Source organism: Onychomys torridus, chromosome 2, assembly GCF_903995425.1.
Source record: "Onychomys torridus chromosome 2, mOncTor1.1, whole genome shotgun sequence".
NCBI lineage: Eukaryota > Metazoa > Chordata > Mammalia > Rodentia > Cricetidae > Onychomys > Onychomys torridus.
In genome coordinates this window covers 135,395,993-135,409,765 of record NC_050444.1, presented here as the reverse complement: position 1 = coordinate 135,409,765, position 13,773 = coordinate 135,395,993, and the positions used below count along the sequence as shown (strand labels likewise).

Sequence of the window (13,773 nt, the reverse complement as noted above, 5' to 3'; positions counted from 1 at the left end):
ACATGTGAGCGGCGCGCCGGCGGCAGGTGGAAAGGCGAGCGGCATGGAGCGCGTAATAAGAGAGTTGGAGTCGGAAAGAGCCGCCCCAGTCGCCGGGGAAGCGGGCGGTCAGTACGGGCTCCCGCGGCCCCGAGGCTCCGAGCGACCGCCCCCGGCCCCCGCACGGCCCCGGCCCGGCCCCTAGCCCCCGCCGTCCGCGTGCGCGCCCAGGGTCGCCTCGCCGGCCCGGGGTTCGAGCCATGCGCCTCTGAGCGGCCCGGGTGCGCCCCCGCCCCGCAACGCCCCGGCCCCCCGCCCGGCGCCGCCCATGGCCGAGGCCCCCCCGCGCCGCCTCGGCCTGGGCCCCCCCCGCCCGGGGACGCCCCCCGCGCCGAGCTGGTGGCGCTCACGGCCGTGCAGAGCGAACAGGGCGAGGCGGGCGGGGGCGGCTCTCCGCGTCGTCTTGGCCTTCTGGGCAGCCCCCTGCCGCCGGGCGCGCCCCTCCCTGGGCCGGGCTCGGGCTCGGGCTCCGCCTGTGGCCAGCGCTCCTCCGCCGCGCACAAGCGCTACCGCCGCCTGCAGAACTGGGTCTACAACGTGCTCGAGCGGCCCCGCGGCTGGGCCTTCGTCTACCACGTCTTCATGTAAGTTGGGGACCCCGCGCCCCTTCGCGTGCCCCGGCGCTGACCCCGCGTGAGCAGGGCTCCTTGGGGACCGCCGCCCCGCGCTGGCTCCACCTCCTGCCCCCTGCCCCGCGGCTGTCCCTCAGCCCTCCCTCTAGGACCTGAGCCCTCTTTTCCGTCCCCCAGCTTGACCCTAACCCCTGATCTCCCAGCGTTGACTCCTGCTGCCCTCGCGTCTGACCTCTTCTGCTTCTTCTCCTTACTTCCATCCTGATCGCAGAGCCCCCGCCGCTCTGTCCCAGCTACTCTCGGAATTCAGCTTCTTATCCTTCTCTGCTCTACCAAGTCCGAAGCCACTAAAGTGGGGCTCTCCTTTTCTTCACCTCTCCCGCACTGTGTCCCAGACACAGAAGACCCTGGCCCCCACATTTTCCTGCCATCTCCTCTCAGATTCAGTAGCTATGTTGTGCTCCCACCTGGTCCCCTTGGAGATTTCCCTCTTCAGAAACAGGCTGTCCCCAGCTCAGGACTGGCCTCTGATTGTAGGTGTCTAGGGTCCCTATGGCCCTGACAGGCCTGTGTGCTGTTTCCAACTTTATCTGTGTCTTCATTAGCCTTGCCCTGCACCCTCAACTTCAAAGTAGCGGAGGCAGCAGGCTGCCCCGGCTGCCCCGGCTGCCCTGGCTGCTCTGCCCCGTCTTGTCCTGCCTTGCCCTGCAGGCTGGGCCCAGCTCTCCTGCCTTGCTGGCCGGTGTACTAGGGCCTGGCTCTGGGCATGGGGAAAAAGAAAGAAGAGAGGGGTATGTTTGGAAACAATGACGCTGTGGGGCCCCTCCTCCCCTCAGCAGGCTCCTACAACTTTCAAAACACTGACCCCTCTTGGATGTAAAGAGTGAATTTTGGCAGCTCAGAAGGCGGTCTTGGGGGAAGGCCTGGCCCAGCCAGGAACATGAGAGGCCCAGGCCATATCGGTTAATGGGCTGGGCCTGGTGCTGGGATGCTTAGGAGTGCCTGGGAGGGACAGACAGTGTGCTGCCCTTAAGCATACTGCCAGTCTTAGGGTCTCCTGGGAAGCCCACTTTGTCCACCTGATGGTCACTTACAGTCTGTCTGTCTGTCCCTCTGCTAGACTTGAATTCCCGTGTGTGTGTGTGTGTGTGTGTGTGTGTGTGTGTGTGTGTGTGTGTTAGCCTGTCTGTTCATCTCTCCACCTGTCTGTCCCATAGCCTTTCTGTTGGTCTGTTTCCGTGCTATGTGGGCCTAGCTAGTTATTTATTGTGATACCTGTGTGTCTGTCATCTCTCCATCTACCTGTCCACCTGCCTGTCCACCCTTCTACCTGGCTTTTCTCACCTGTGTTTAGCCTGTCTTTCTGCTTGCTCCGCTGGTGTATGCTCACCTGCCTCTGCCCCATGGGAATAGGGGCCAGAGAACCTCAGGGGACAGGGAAGGTGGCACAAAGAAGAACAGAGAAAGGGAACTTTCTATCGATTTTAACCATGACTCTGTGCAGAGACCCCTCAGATTAAGATTCTGCAGGATGTAAGGTCAGGCTTTGGGTCCAGGTCAGTGATCAGGAGCAGCCCACATCTCAGTGCGTCCCAATAAGATTGAATGAACATCTGTCGGATGTAGAGGACCAGTGGAGTGGTACAGGTCAGTGCTGGTGGGCTAAGGGTTCCAGTGCCCATTGAAAGTGAATGCACCAGACCCAAAGAAGAGCTTCCTGATAGGGCCCTGGGCACCACCATCAAAAGAAGAAGAAGAAGAAAAGAAGCACTGTCTCTCTCTCTCTCTCTCTCTCTCTCTCTCTCTCTCTCTCTCTCTCTCTCTCTGTGTGTGTGTGTGTGTGTGTGTAAAGGAGTTGCATGGTGGTCCTCTCATGTGACCGTGGAGGCTAAGACACAGGACACAGCTGTGCCTTCCAAAGTTTCCTTCCTGGAGGTGACTTTTCCAAGGCAGATCTGGGCTTGGAGACGTCAGTTGGCTCCAAGCTGAGTTCCTCAGCCTGCATGCCTAGCCTCTTAGTCTCCAGGACAGTCATTGGAGATGAGGGCAACCTAAACCAGACCAGCCATTACCATGGCTCCTTTGGAGGGGCCTCCCCTTCCTCCCAGGAGCTAAATCTGACGACACCTTTGCCCCACATCCGGCCCTTTCCGGATGCCAGGAATGCCCTGGCTAGAGGCACCTGTGTCCTGAGCACTTGGCTCTAGGAGCTCAGTGTGAAGGCATTCCCTGGAGCTCTAGGGAAGAAACATGGTGTGACAGTGTTTGGATGTTTAGGGATCTCAAGGAACTGACCATGGACCTTGGAGGTCAGGGAGACTAAGATGCCAGGAGCCTGTTGAGTGCTGTGTGACATTGTGTTAGCTTTAGAGTTTCTCTGAGCTTTAGATATGTAGGTCATCAGAGTGAGTAGAGAGAGACCCTCCAGTTTGGGCTGTCTTCATGGGTGGGCTAATGGGTGGGAAAGAGCCCGGCAAACTGCTAGGGACTGTCTGAGCGGGAGGAACGGGTGTCAGTGGTGGGGGCCGGGGAAGGAGCCTACACCGAAGTATCTCCTGTCTCTGTGGGTTCCAGACATGGAGTTTCTCACCTCTTACCGTAGGGTCTTGCATGTTCTTGTCAAGAATTGTTTGTCCTTGCACTTCTAGCTGAACTCCCACACTCTCCAAGTTGTTGGTGGTAGTGGGGGGTGTTTCCACGCATAGGTCAGTTAGGGCCTGTTGTCAGAGACCTGGGCCAGCGTGGGTGGGGTTCCCACAGAAGATCCTAGGAGAGAGGACTTGGGGAGGAGGGGGCTAAGACGCCTCCCTCACACCAGCCAGCTAGCCCACCAGGATCAGCACCTTCCCTGGCATCTAGGAGTGAAGTCAGCTTGTCTTGTTCTCAACTGTGCCCCCAGGAAATGAACATCGCCTGTCCTGTTTTCTCCTTGTAAAGACCAGAATGGAGGGTTGCTGGACCCTTCTCAGTTCTTTCTGTCTTGAGGCCCTTCTTTGGATCTGCCACTTTGCCCTTTCGCCCCGTGCCCTGGCTACTGCTGTGTATCCCCACCCTCCCCAGGCCCTGTTCTCCGCACTTCATGAAGTCCTCATTACTGAGTCCCTAGGAGCAGACTCACTCCTGGTGGCACCCTCTCAGATCACACTAGCACCTTCAGAGTCCCAGACCTGGCGGGTGCCCCTCCCCCAAACCGCACTGTGCTTCCCAGCCACTGGGACATTCTCACTGCTCAACAACCCTTGCTCCCAGCCCCCAGCAAACTTCTCTAAGTGAAGGTTTAAGACTCTGTAAACATCCTCCCTCAGCCTTGTCCCTGGGGTCAGAAACTGTGGGAATGGGGAGGGGAGGAGGTGGCCACAGCTTCTGGGGCTTGTTCACTCCTAACCCTGGAGTCCCCCACCCCAACCTCCTACCCCAAGCCTGTGAGACTCAACATGGCCTGGGCAGGATGTCATCCCCACACAGGACACCCAGGCCAGCTCGGTTCTCACATTCGGACTGCCCCGTTCTGCCTCTGAGAAAACCGCAGCGCTGGAGACCAAAATCACGTGGCGAATCGGTAGCAGATGCAGAGGGCCAGACTTTTAAGTCCACACTCCCTGTCCAGAGCCATTCCCTCTGCTCTCTGAGACCACCTGATGGGGCCTTTAGAGTTAGAACTGAGATTTCTGACTTTGTGTAGATGCGTACCCTTCCCAGCCTGGTGAGGTGGGCCCTGTTATCCTCCCCAGTTGACAGACAAGGAACGTGAAACCCAGGAAAGGCCATATCGTTCACAAGGAACAGCCTCAACCCAGAGCTGTTATCCCTGGGCCTCAGCTGGATCAGGCCCCAGACCCTTCCAGAGCAGTGCTTTGTGTCCCTAGCACCCAGTACACCTGCAGCCAGGGGGCAGTGATAAGATTTTATAGACTCAAGTGGAAAGGTCTCAGCTGCTCCCAGGGCAGTCAAGCTCACCACAGCCCACAGATGGCACAGATGCACATGCAGCCTCATCCAGAAGGAACTAATGCCCCATCTTCACACTGGCTTCAGAGACAGACATCCGGACTGGGACAGACCAGGGGTGGCTCCCTTCATCCTAAGGCTTCAGATTACCCCATGGTCAGCCCAGGAACTATGGGATTCAGTGGGGGCTGGCCTGGGCTCCTCCCATAGGGCCCCCTTTGCCCAACCCTGCAGTGTGTGGCTGTGTATACCCAGGCATAGAACGGGACACACTCCCATCCAAGGTCACACTTAGCCTCCCAGACAGCACTGCAGAAACCTGATGCTCCAACACCTTCACGCTGTGACTGGGACTGACTTGGAGTGTGTGATCTGCGGCACTCTAGTGCTTCTGGTTTTCCTTTGTGAGGAGTGGGAGAGTGACCATCTTGAATGGCTTCTCCCTTTCGCTTCCCCTGGCACCTGCTGCTCCCCACACCTTCTGGGGTTCTTCCTCTGGGTTAGGTCACTGTCCGTCTGTCTCACTCCAGTTCCTAGCACATTTCTTCCCATTGACAAGGCCCTGCAGGATGTGATTGCAAGCCCCGCTGCTCAAGAAGCCCATGGCCACACAAGGTTGGAGCCAGGCGTGCTTGCAGAGATGATCGTTCTTTGGCTGATGGAAGCACTTGGAGTGGGTGATTAATTTAAAGTTCTCTGAGCTATCAGAGTTACTGAAGTGGTCCCGGAGCAGGAGGAGAAGGCTCTGGGGCCTGCCCCAAAGGAGCCCTGCGGGAAACTTTCCCATTCCAGTTCTCCGCACTGCTAGACCTGGACAGTCCTGCTGTGGAGATTGAGGGTTGGAGGGAAATGGACATGAGAGTGTGGGCTCAGTCTGGCAGATGGGGTTTGTTTCTGCTGCCCTTAGCTGTTCTGAAAGTTGCTTGTCTCTGAGCTTCCTCCGGCTCTCCAGTCTGAACAGTGGGAATCACAGCTGCCTCCTGGGTGGCCAGAGCTGCAGAGGGAGAGCAGCCAGTGCCGAACTAGGCCTGAGTTCTCCGTCGTCCTGAGTGTGTGATGTTGTTACTGTCACCATACTGTGCCTCTGATGGGAGGCCTGACCGAGGTCCTGGGGTCAGCAGGAGTGTGTGTACTGAGGAGGTAGTGTGGGCGGTATTGCCTATGTCAGTGGTAAGTCTGCTGGGAGCCTGAGACTATGTCTTTGTAGCTTTCTGTGGAATACCCTCCAGGCCCATTTGATTTTTCCCCCCTAGGACGAATCGCCTTATGTAGCCCAGGCTAGCCTGAAAATCCCAGGCTCATGTTCTCCTGCCTCTCCCTCCAAGCTTCTTCTTTGCATCATTCAGGCCTCTCAGCCACTGTGTCAGGGGACAGTCATCCTCACGTCACACTGAGTAGGGGATGTCATCCAGCTAGTGACTGGAGTCACTAGCCTGAGTCTCTGGAGTGCTTATGGATTTGTTTCTTCCTTTGTGTCACGAATGACATCAGCCAGCACAGTGCTTTGCCAGGCTTGGGGAACCAGAGCCTTGCCTGCAGGGAGCAGATAGGGGGTGGGGTGGGCTATGGAGAAGCTGCTTGTCTTTAAGAATACTGGTCTCTAAGCCTCCTGGGGCCCGGGGTTCTGAGTGTGTGTGTGTGTGTGTGTGTGTGTGTGTGTGTGTGTGTGTGTGTGTTGTCTCTGCCCTAGAGTGCCATTGTGCAGTCAAGGTTTGGGCGTCATGGTTCATATCTCTCCTACCCCACCCCCAGCTAGCTGACACAGAGAGGTACCCAGTAGCAGTGGTCTCTGGAACAAAACCAGGGACCCATCATGGGGTGCCCATCCCCGTCCAATCCTCGGCCTCATGTCCTCTTCTGCCAGATGGACCTGGCAGGAAGGAGGACCCTTAGTCAGGATTGCAGACACAGACCTATGCCCATGGAGAAGTGCTGCTTACTCAAGAGTTGGGATGGGAGAGGGGCATCTCATAATGTCTTCTGCTGGGGCCCCTCAGAAGACAGGGGGCATTTAGAGGGGTACCCAGGAGGTTGCCAATCCCCTAGAGGCTCTGTGGGCATGAGGAGAAGGTGTAGACGGACCTATGGAATCCCCCCAAGACTCCAGGCAGACTGGGCAACTCTGTCCCCAAGGCAGGATCTGTGTGCCCTGGAGCTTGGCACCTGGGGGTGAAGAGCAGGGGGCCAGCCCCAGGCAGCAGACTCCTTGGGCTAAGAACCCGTGGGCTGTGCCTGAGGGAGGCAGGCAAGAGAGCAGAGAGCGCAGTTATTCTTCTCTCTTCCTTCCCGTGGAGAATTGGGAATGGATAGTGGTCTGGGGTCTCTGGCCTGAGAGCTGGAGGGAAATCATCTGACTCCTCAGACCTCTGGTCTAGTCTTGTGGTCCAGGAGCAAGCTTGCTGGAGATGATAGAACTTGGTTCTCACCGAAACCAAAGGGAGAGAAGTCAGATAACAAGAAGGACTGCCAGATGAGATTCTGTGGGATACACTTTCCAAAATGTGAGAAACCCTGTCTAGCAGTGCCGAAAATGATTTATTCTAATCATCCTCATCAGGCAAAGGATCAGCACCCCTCCACAGCATGGAGGACAGAGGGTAGATACCTGCTTCCTGTGAGCCCAATATTGGAAAGGAAATAAGATCAGGACCTGAAGGCTCTGGAGTAAGGGAGGGGGGTCTCTACTGTTCCCTCACCCTTCCTTCCTTTCAGCGCCTTCCTGGAGTGTCCAGGTCTCCGCCTTTGGGTTTATTTTTTGCTGGGCTTGGCTGTCTCTGGGAGTTGGGAGGAGGGATAGGGAGAGAAGAAGGGCAAGAAAGAATGGCATTGTCAGCATAATCCAGGTGCTTCTACTCTGGCCCATCTGGGCCCAACTGCCACCCTCTGCAGGAGGGACAGCCCCCACCCAGGTGCAGTCTGGAGCCCCAGGGAGCAACCTCCTTTGGCGGGGCGGGCAGGGCATGCAGAGCTTCTCTGTATAGTCTCTCCCTGCTACAGAGCATCAGAGTAGAGACCTCCGAGCTCCAGAGGCCCTGAACTTTGGGCAGATACATAGATAACTTCATTTCACAAATGAGAAACAGAGTCAGGAGACAGGACCTGATGGCCCAGGACACAGCTCAACAGATATTGTCGGCATGTGTGCCATATCCCCAGGGAATGGAGCAGCCCCTGAATACATTCACTCATCTCTTCTGCCAGCCTGTTTGAAGGCCACTTAGCAGGAGAGGTGGGATGGGGAGGGAAGGGGGACCCTTGGTCCAGCAGAAGGAAGAGGGAGGGTGCAAAGCCTTGGAATGGAAGGAGGCTGAGTGAACATAGGAGCAGCTCCTTCAGGCTCTTTTTTTATTTTTGGTGTGTGTGTGTGTGTGTGTGTGTGTGTGTGTGTGTGTCTGCACGCGTGCATGTGCAAGTGCATACAAGGTCTTTGTAACTGGCCTAGGCTGACCCCACACTCCAGCTCCTCCTCCATCCTCATCTCAAGTGCTGGGATCACCACATCTGCCACTGTTTTTTGTAGTGGGGCTAGGATGGCTAACAAGTGGTAGTCACATTTGAACCCAGAACAAGACTTCTGGAACCATGTGCTTAGCTGTCTGCTGTTCTCTACCTTAGCAAGGGTCTGAGTTTAGGGGCCCCATTATCTACTTCCTGTCCACCCAGGATGCAGGAGGTTGAACTCAGGACCTTGTGCTGCTAGGCAAGCACTCTGCCACTGGTATCCCGTCCGCCCCCCACCCCGACTCCTTGAGGTGGGGAGGGGCAGGGGTGGCTCATGCCTGTGCCTCTTCCCTCTGCCCCCTCTTCCTGTCCTTGAATTCTGGATTTTTATCTTGGGTCCTTTCCTCCCAGTTTCATGGTGGGTTCAGAATCCTGCGACATGTTACCTTTGAGGACAGTTTCGCCTTCAGGGTTTTATCCCTTAACTCCCAGATAGTACCCAGACAGTGTACACCTCAAAAACGGTCTTCCTTCCTGGATCCAGTGGCTTTCACACCTCCAAACCCCAGGAAGTTCTCCCCAGAGACACCCTTTGTGCCCTCTCTTGGAAATGACCCACAATGCACTGTTAAGTGCTCCTTGTACTTTTCCTTAGGCTGGCCACTTACTCCTCTCTCACATCCACTGCTGTGTTGCTAACTCCTATGGATCCTTCAAAGCCCAGTTTGAACATCATCTCTTCTTGGAAACACTCTCTGCTCACTCTAGTTCAGCTCTACCTGGAGAGCCTACCGTGTCCCCAGAGTTTAACTTCCGGCCGCAGGCATTCTTGCTTGGTTCTTCCTTGATGGGCTGTCAGACCTGGGGAGGGAGGTGTGAGCACAGTATATGGCTCACATTTGGGAATGAGTTACTGCCCACGCATGAGAGAATGATGGCGGCCAGGTTTTAAAGAGGAGAGGGGTTTTGCCCACTAGAGAGAAGTGGAGAACGGACCCTTTGGCCCTCCAAGTGTTAGAAGCTCGCTCCTGCCATTATCCTGAGCACAGGGCTCCGACAGACAGGATGAAGGTTTTGAGGCAGGCTTTCTGGGTCCCTTTGCCACAGGTTCTACAGGGCCCTTGGTCACTGAGCTATGAAGGGGTCCCCGTCCTTTGGTCTGTGGGAGCTGTAGGCAGGGCAGATGGGGGAAGGGCCCCACGATGCTACCTGAGCCACTGCTCTGCAGACACAAGGCTTCCAGTCCCTGTGGCCAGCAGGGCTGTTATCCCCATTCTGCTGACAGGACGTGGAGGCACACCAAGTCATGCAGCTTGTCTGTGGGCAGAGCCAGAATTCGAACCCATCTGCGTGACCCTCAAGCACCAAGCAGCTCTCAGATGTATAGGCAGACCCCAGAGTGGTTTTCAGTGGCCAAGGGAAAAACTGAGCACGATAAGGACAGCGTGGTGATTTTTTTTTTTTCATTAAGCTAAATGCAGCCCATTTCAAAGACTGCTGTAGTCTGAGTTAAGGACCAGCCCTTGCCACGACAAGAGGAAGTGGCAGGAAGGGGTGAGTGTCTGGAGGATGAGAATGTCCTAGGTTCATGCCAGACAGAGTGTCCAGAGTCTAAGTTTGCAGGAATCCTGTGCTGGGTCTGGGTAGGAGCCTTGGACATGGCTGCTGCAGCTCAGGTCTGCAGTGGGAAGGCCAGAGACCCGGGCCTGCTGGGTGGTACCCAGCAACACCACCCTTCCTGAGCCTCCTCCCCCGCCCCAGCTCTCAGTAACAGTAAAGATAAGAATAGCGAGTGTTTATTGAGTGCTTACCGAAGGCCAGACATTTGTTGCTCTGAGAACTTGCCTCTCAACAGTCCTGTGATTCCCCCTGCCAGCGAGCCCATTTTCCAGATGAGGGCTGAGGTCCAGCTTTGGAGGCTGTGGCCTCGTGAACCTTCGTCATCCTCACAGTACCTGTTTCTCTAGGAGACTGTCCTAAATAGCACTTCAGCCATCAAATTCAAGATCCTGCTCCCATCCATCTCTGCAGGGGACTCATTCCTTCCTCTTTGTTCCCCCGCTTTCATTGAGGAAGCTCCATTGGCAGTTTTGGGGAGATGGTCCCTAAACTGTAAGCTGAGGATGGAGCAGTGAATTGGAACCCACACCCTATTTCCTGAGGGACGTGGATGGGCCTCTGCACTGGGTGATAAGTGTTCCTAGGTGCTGCAGATCCTGTGGGATCCCAGCATAGAATGGTCCAGTGGAGCCCCAAACCAAGCCTTGGCAGGGAAGCCCTCCTGGAGGAGGTAGCACACTGCAACAGAAAAGACCGATGAGGACAGGAGCCAGGCAGAGGGTCTGCTACAGGCCAGGGTCCAGCGGTGAGACCAGTGTGGCTTTCGCCTCAGAGAGCAAAACATCACAACACAGGGAACTTAGCATGGTGTCCAGAGAAGAGGCTGGGACTTAAACTGTGCCTGGTTTGGTGGGGACAGTCCTGGCTGGGCAGCAGCTTCCTGGAGAAGAGGAGGGAAGAGGCTGGGTGTGGGTGTGACAGGCAGAATTCTGCTAGAAATGCCTTTCTGGGACTGACCAGGACTCCGGTGGAGGAAAGACTCCGAAAGGGACCCCAGGATGCCATCCCAATTGGCCCGTTCTTCCTCTGCTCGGCCCAAGACCCATATCCCAGAGCATCCTTCCACAGCTGCCAATAACTCTGTCTTGGGCCTGGCTGTCCCAGGCTGGCCTGCAGTCCTGGGAATTTTGCCTGTAGGGAAAGCTCCAGGCATGTATGCAAACCCTGCCCTGAGAGAGGCCGCAGAGCTGGGGGTGTGCTTGAAGCAGGAAGAGTGAGGGCAGGTCCAAAGACTGGTTGGAAAGGGCCAGAGGGTTTGGGATTGAGTCTGTGGGTATCCCCAGAGGAGTGGTCTACAACAGTCCCGTGAGCACATGCAAAGATTGACTAAGACAAGTGTGGCATAGTCTGGAGGAAGAGTCAGGGCCTAGCTCCTCTTCCTCCTCCTGCCATATAACTTAATAGGGCAGTGTCTACCCACCTACAGTATCTCACTCTGCCATTCTACTACTAAAGAAGCCAGGACTCCAAACTGGACAAAGACTAAACTGAAATCAGCCATTGGGCTCAGACCAGAACTGAGGCTCAACGTGAATTTCAGTTATCCCTGGCAGTGGTGAGCCAGGACGACAGCCTTCCTCCAAAGCCTCCCCACCCTCTGAGCTTCCCACTGTGCTGGAAAGGAGGTCCCTTCTCCCACGTGGACCCACAGAGCTTTGTGGTTAACACCTAGCCTATTGTGGGCTCTCCCTGAATCCCTATGACAGAAGTTCTCATGGTGGTATCTTCGGGAAGGAATGTTCCTACACCATATCATCCTAAGTCTGGGAAAGGAGTCTAGGAATGTAACTCAACGGTAGAACATTTGCCTAGCATGCACAGGGTCCCGTGTTTGTTTTAAGACTTCAAAAATGAGTGTGTGTGTGCCTGTCTCTCTGTCTCAGATGATAGACTGGTTAGTAAAGTGAGTACCACCCAAGCATGAAGATTCAAGTTTGATCCTCAGAACATGTATATAATGGTACAGTTTGTAACCCCAGCATTGGAGAGCAGAACCCTGAGGCTGGTCCATAGGCTTTGTCCAGTCAGCAGGCCGTAGACCCCAGTGAGAGAGATCTTGTCTAAAAAAATTAGGTGGATGGCTCCTTAAGCTCCAGCCCCTTTAGACCTGCCCTTACCCTCACCCCAAATGCTGCAGACTGCACCTCTGACCATCCCAAGTACTCCAACATTTCCCTTCCCAAGACCTACTTCTGCTAACAGACTGCAAGGGTGGGGTGGGGAGCATGAGAAGGGCAGGGAGGGTCCCCTGAGCAGAGAACTGGGTGTGACTCTGAGGCTGACCTCCACACATAAGTACATATATGTGTGAGTGCATCTGCATGTGCACACACACACACACACACACACACACACACACAATTTTTTTAAATAGAGTGACTTACACAAAGTGGTTCAGCTAAGACTTAGCCCAGGTGTCTAAGTATGCTAAGATGGACACACTGCCCGAGTTAGCTGTTGTCCCAAGCAAGACCCACCAGGCAGCTGAGCAGAGCTCTGTGAGAATGTGTGTGTGTGTGTGTGTGTGTGTGTGTGTGTGTGTGTGTGTGTGTGTTAGACTAGGCTGACCTGCTGGCTGGAACTCACTCATCAATCCCAGCCCAGGCCTGGTGCAGCTGCTGCCCGTGGGGAAGGACCTTCCCACTTGCCTGCTGCAATCAATGGTCTTTGCCTTGGTCTATGTGGCTGCCAGGGCATGATCAAGAGGGCACCTGCCAGCCCTCCCCATGACGGGTTTGGCCATCTAATGCTCTCACATGACAGGCATGGGATGAACTGTGGGCTGGGGAAAGGGATTTGTACTCTCCTAATCTGGGGGCTGCAGCCCTCCCTGTGTCTTGGCCAGGGCCGTGGGAGAGGTTTGTCTCTGCTCTATACCCAGTGGCCCCAGCTAGATGCTGGCACACACCCAGGTTTCTGCTCAAGGCCCTCCCTGCCCTTCTCATGCTCCCCACCCTTCCAGTCTTTGAGCAGAGTAGGTCTTGGTGAGGGAAGGCTGGAGTACTTGGGGTGGACAGAGATACAGTCTGCAACACTTGGGGGTAGAGGAGGCCAGAAATGGCAGAGAGATTTAGGGCCTATGTCAGGCAGATGATCCATCAGTTGGGGTGTAAAGTTGGAGTGTTTGGGGCTAATCCTGGGCCACCCCTTCCTGGAGAAATTTGGCTACAAGTCAGGGAGGCAAATGTGTGGGTTGCCCCCCCCCCCTCGCTGGGCAGTAAACACAGCCGTCGCCTGGGAGATGGGCCCAAACATCCCGGCCCCCCACTGTTATTTATACCAGGGCTCCCTTCCTTCTCTGGAGCCTGGTCCTGGCTCTTCAATCTATCTCTGAGCTGGGCAACCAGAGTTGAAGCCCCGAGTCAAGGTCCCAGGTGCAAGCTCCCTCATGCCTCACAGACACTGCTGATGGCAGCTTGGCATTTGGGAGGGTCTCAGGTCTTCTCAATCAGAGAAGTCTGGCTGGGAGGCAGTAGTGCTGGGATTTGTGCGGTGAGTTTGTGCTTGCCTCTTGTTGCCTTGCTATGGTCGCCCAGCCCTTACTTCCTCCTGCCTTCAACAGGTGAGGGGCTAGAGTAGCGCTTTTCAGCCTGTTTGAAGCCATAGACCCGGTTCTCTAATAGGTTCTGCGCGCACACACACACACACACACACACACACACACACACACACACACATCAGATCAGAGTGGGGCTGCTTTGGATGAACTCCAGGGTAAAGGCCTAGCATCCTGTCCATTCTGCCTACAGAGCCCTGCATGGGGACTTGTAACCTGCATGTGCTTCTCTCCCAGATAATCCAGGGGTGTGTGTGTGGTGGTGGTCGGGGAGACGAGGGTCTGCTGATTCCTAGTGAGTACAGGCAGAGCCTGATGAGATAGATAGGCTCAGTGGGGGAAGAGAATGGGGCTATACCATGGGCTGCCCGACTCTGCTGTATTCCAGCATGAGACTCAAAAGAATCCCGGAATTGAAATTCAAACTTAGTCGTCCAGATCATTATGAAGGCAGACATGCCAGGAAGAACAGAACGCATTTTATTTAACAGCTTGTTAACTTGATTTAAACTTTCAAATATTTAGACTTGCCATATGTGGGTCTCTCTCCATTTGAACTCTCTCTCCGCCCTGCCAGCGTCAGAGGTATGCTCGCAT

General features: G+C 55.5%; 1 protein-coding gene across 1 annotated transcript in view; it reads left to right on the top strand.

Annotated features, from left to right (window-relative positions):
• Nucleotides 1-307: 307 nt before the first annotated feature.
• Nucleotides 308-13,773, top strand: part of Kcnq4 (potassium voltage-gated channel subfamily Q member 4) — a 49,408-nt gene continuing 35,942 nt past the window's right edge. The window contains 2 exon segments of the mRNA XM_036179633.1: nt 308-343; nt 346-623. Coding sequence (XP_036035526.1) covers nt 308-343; nt 346-623 — 314 coding nt within the window.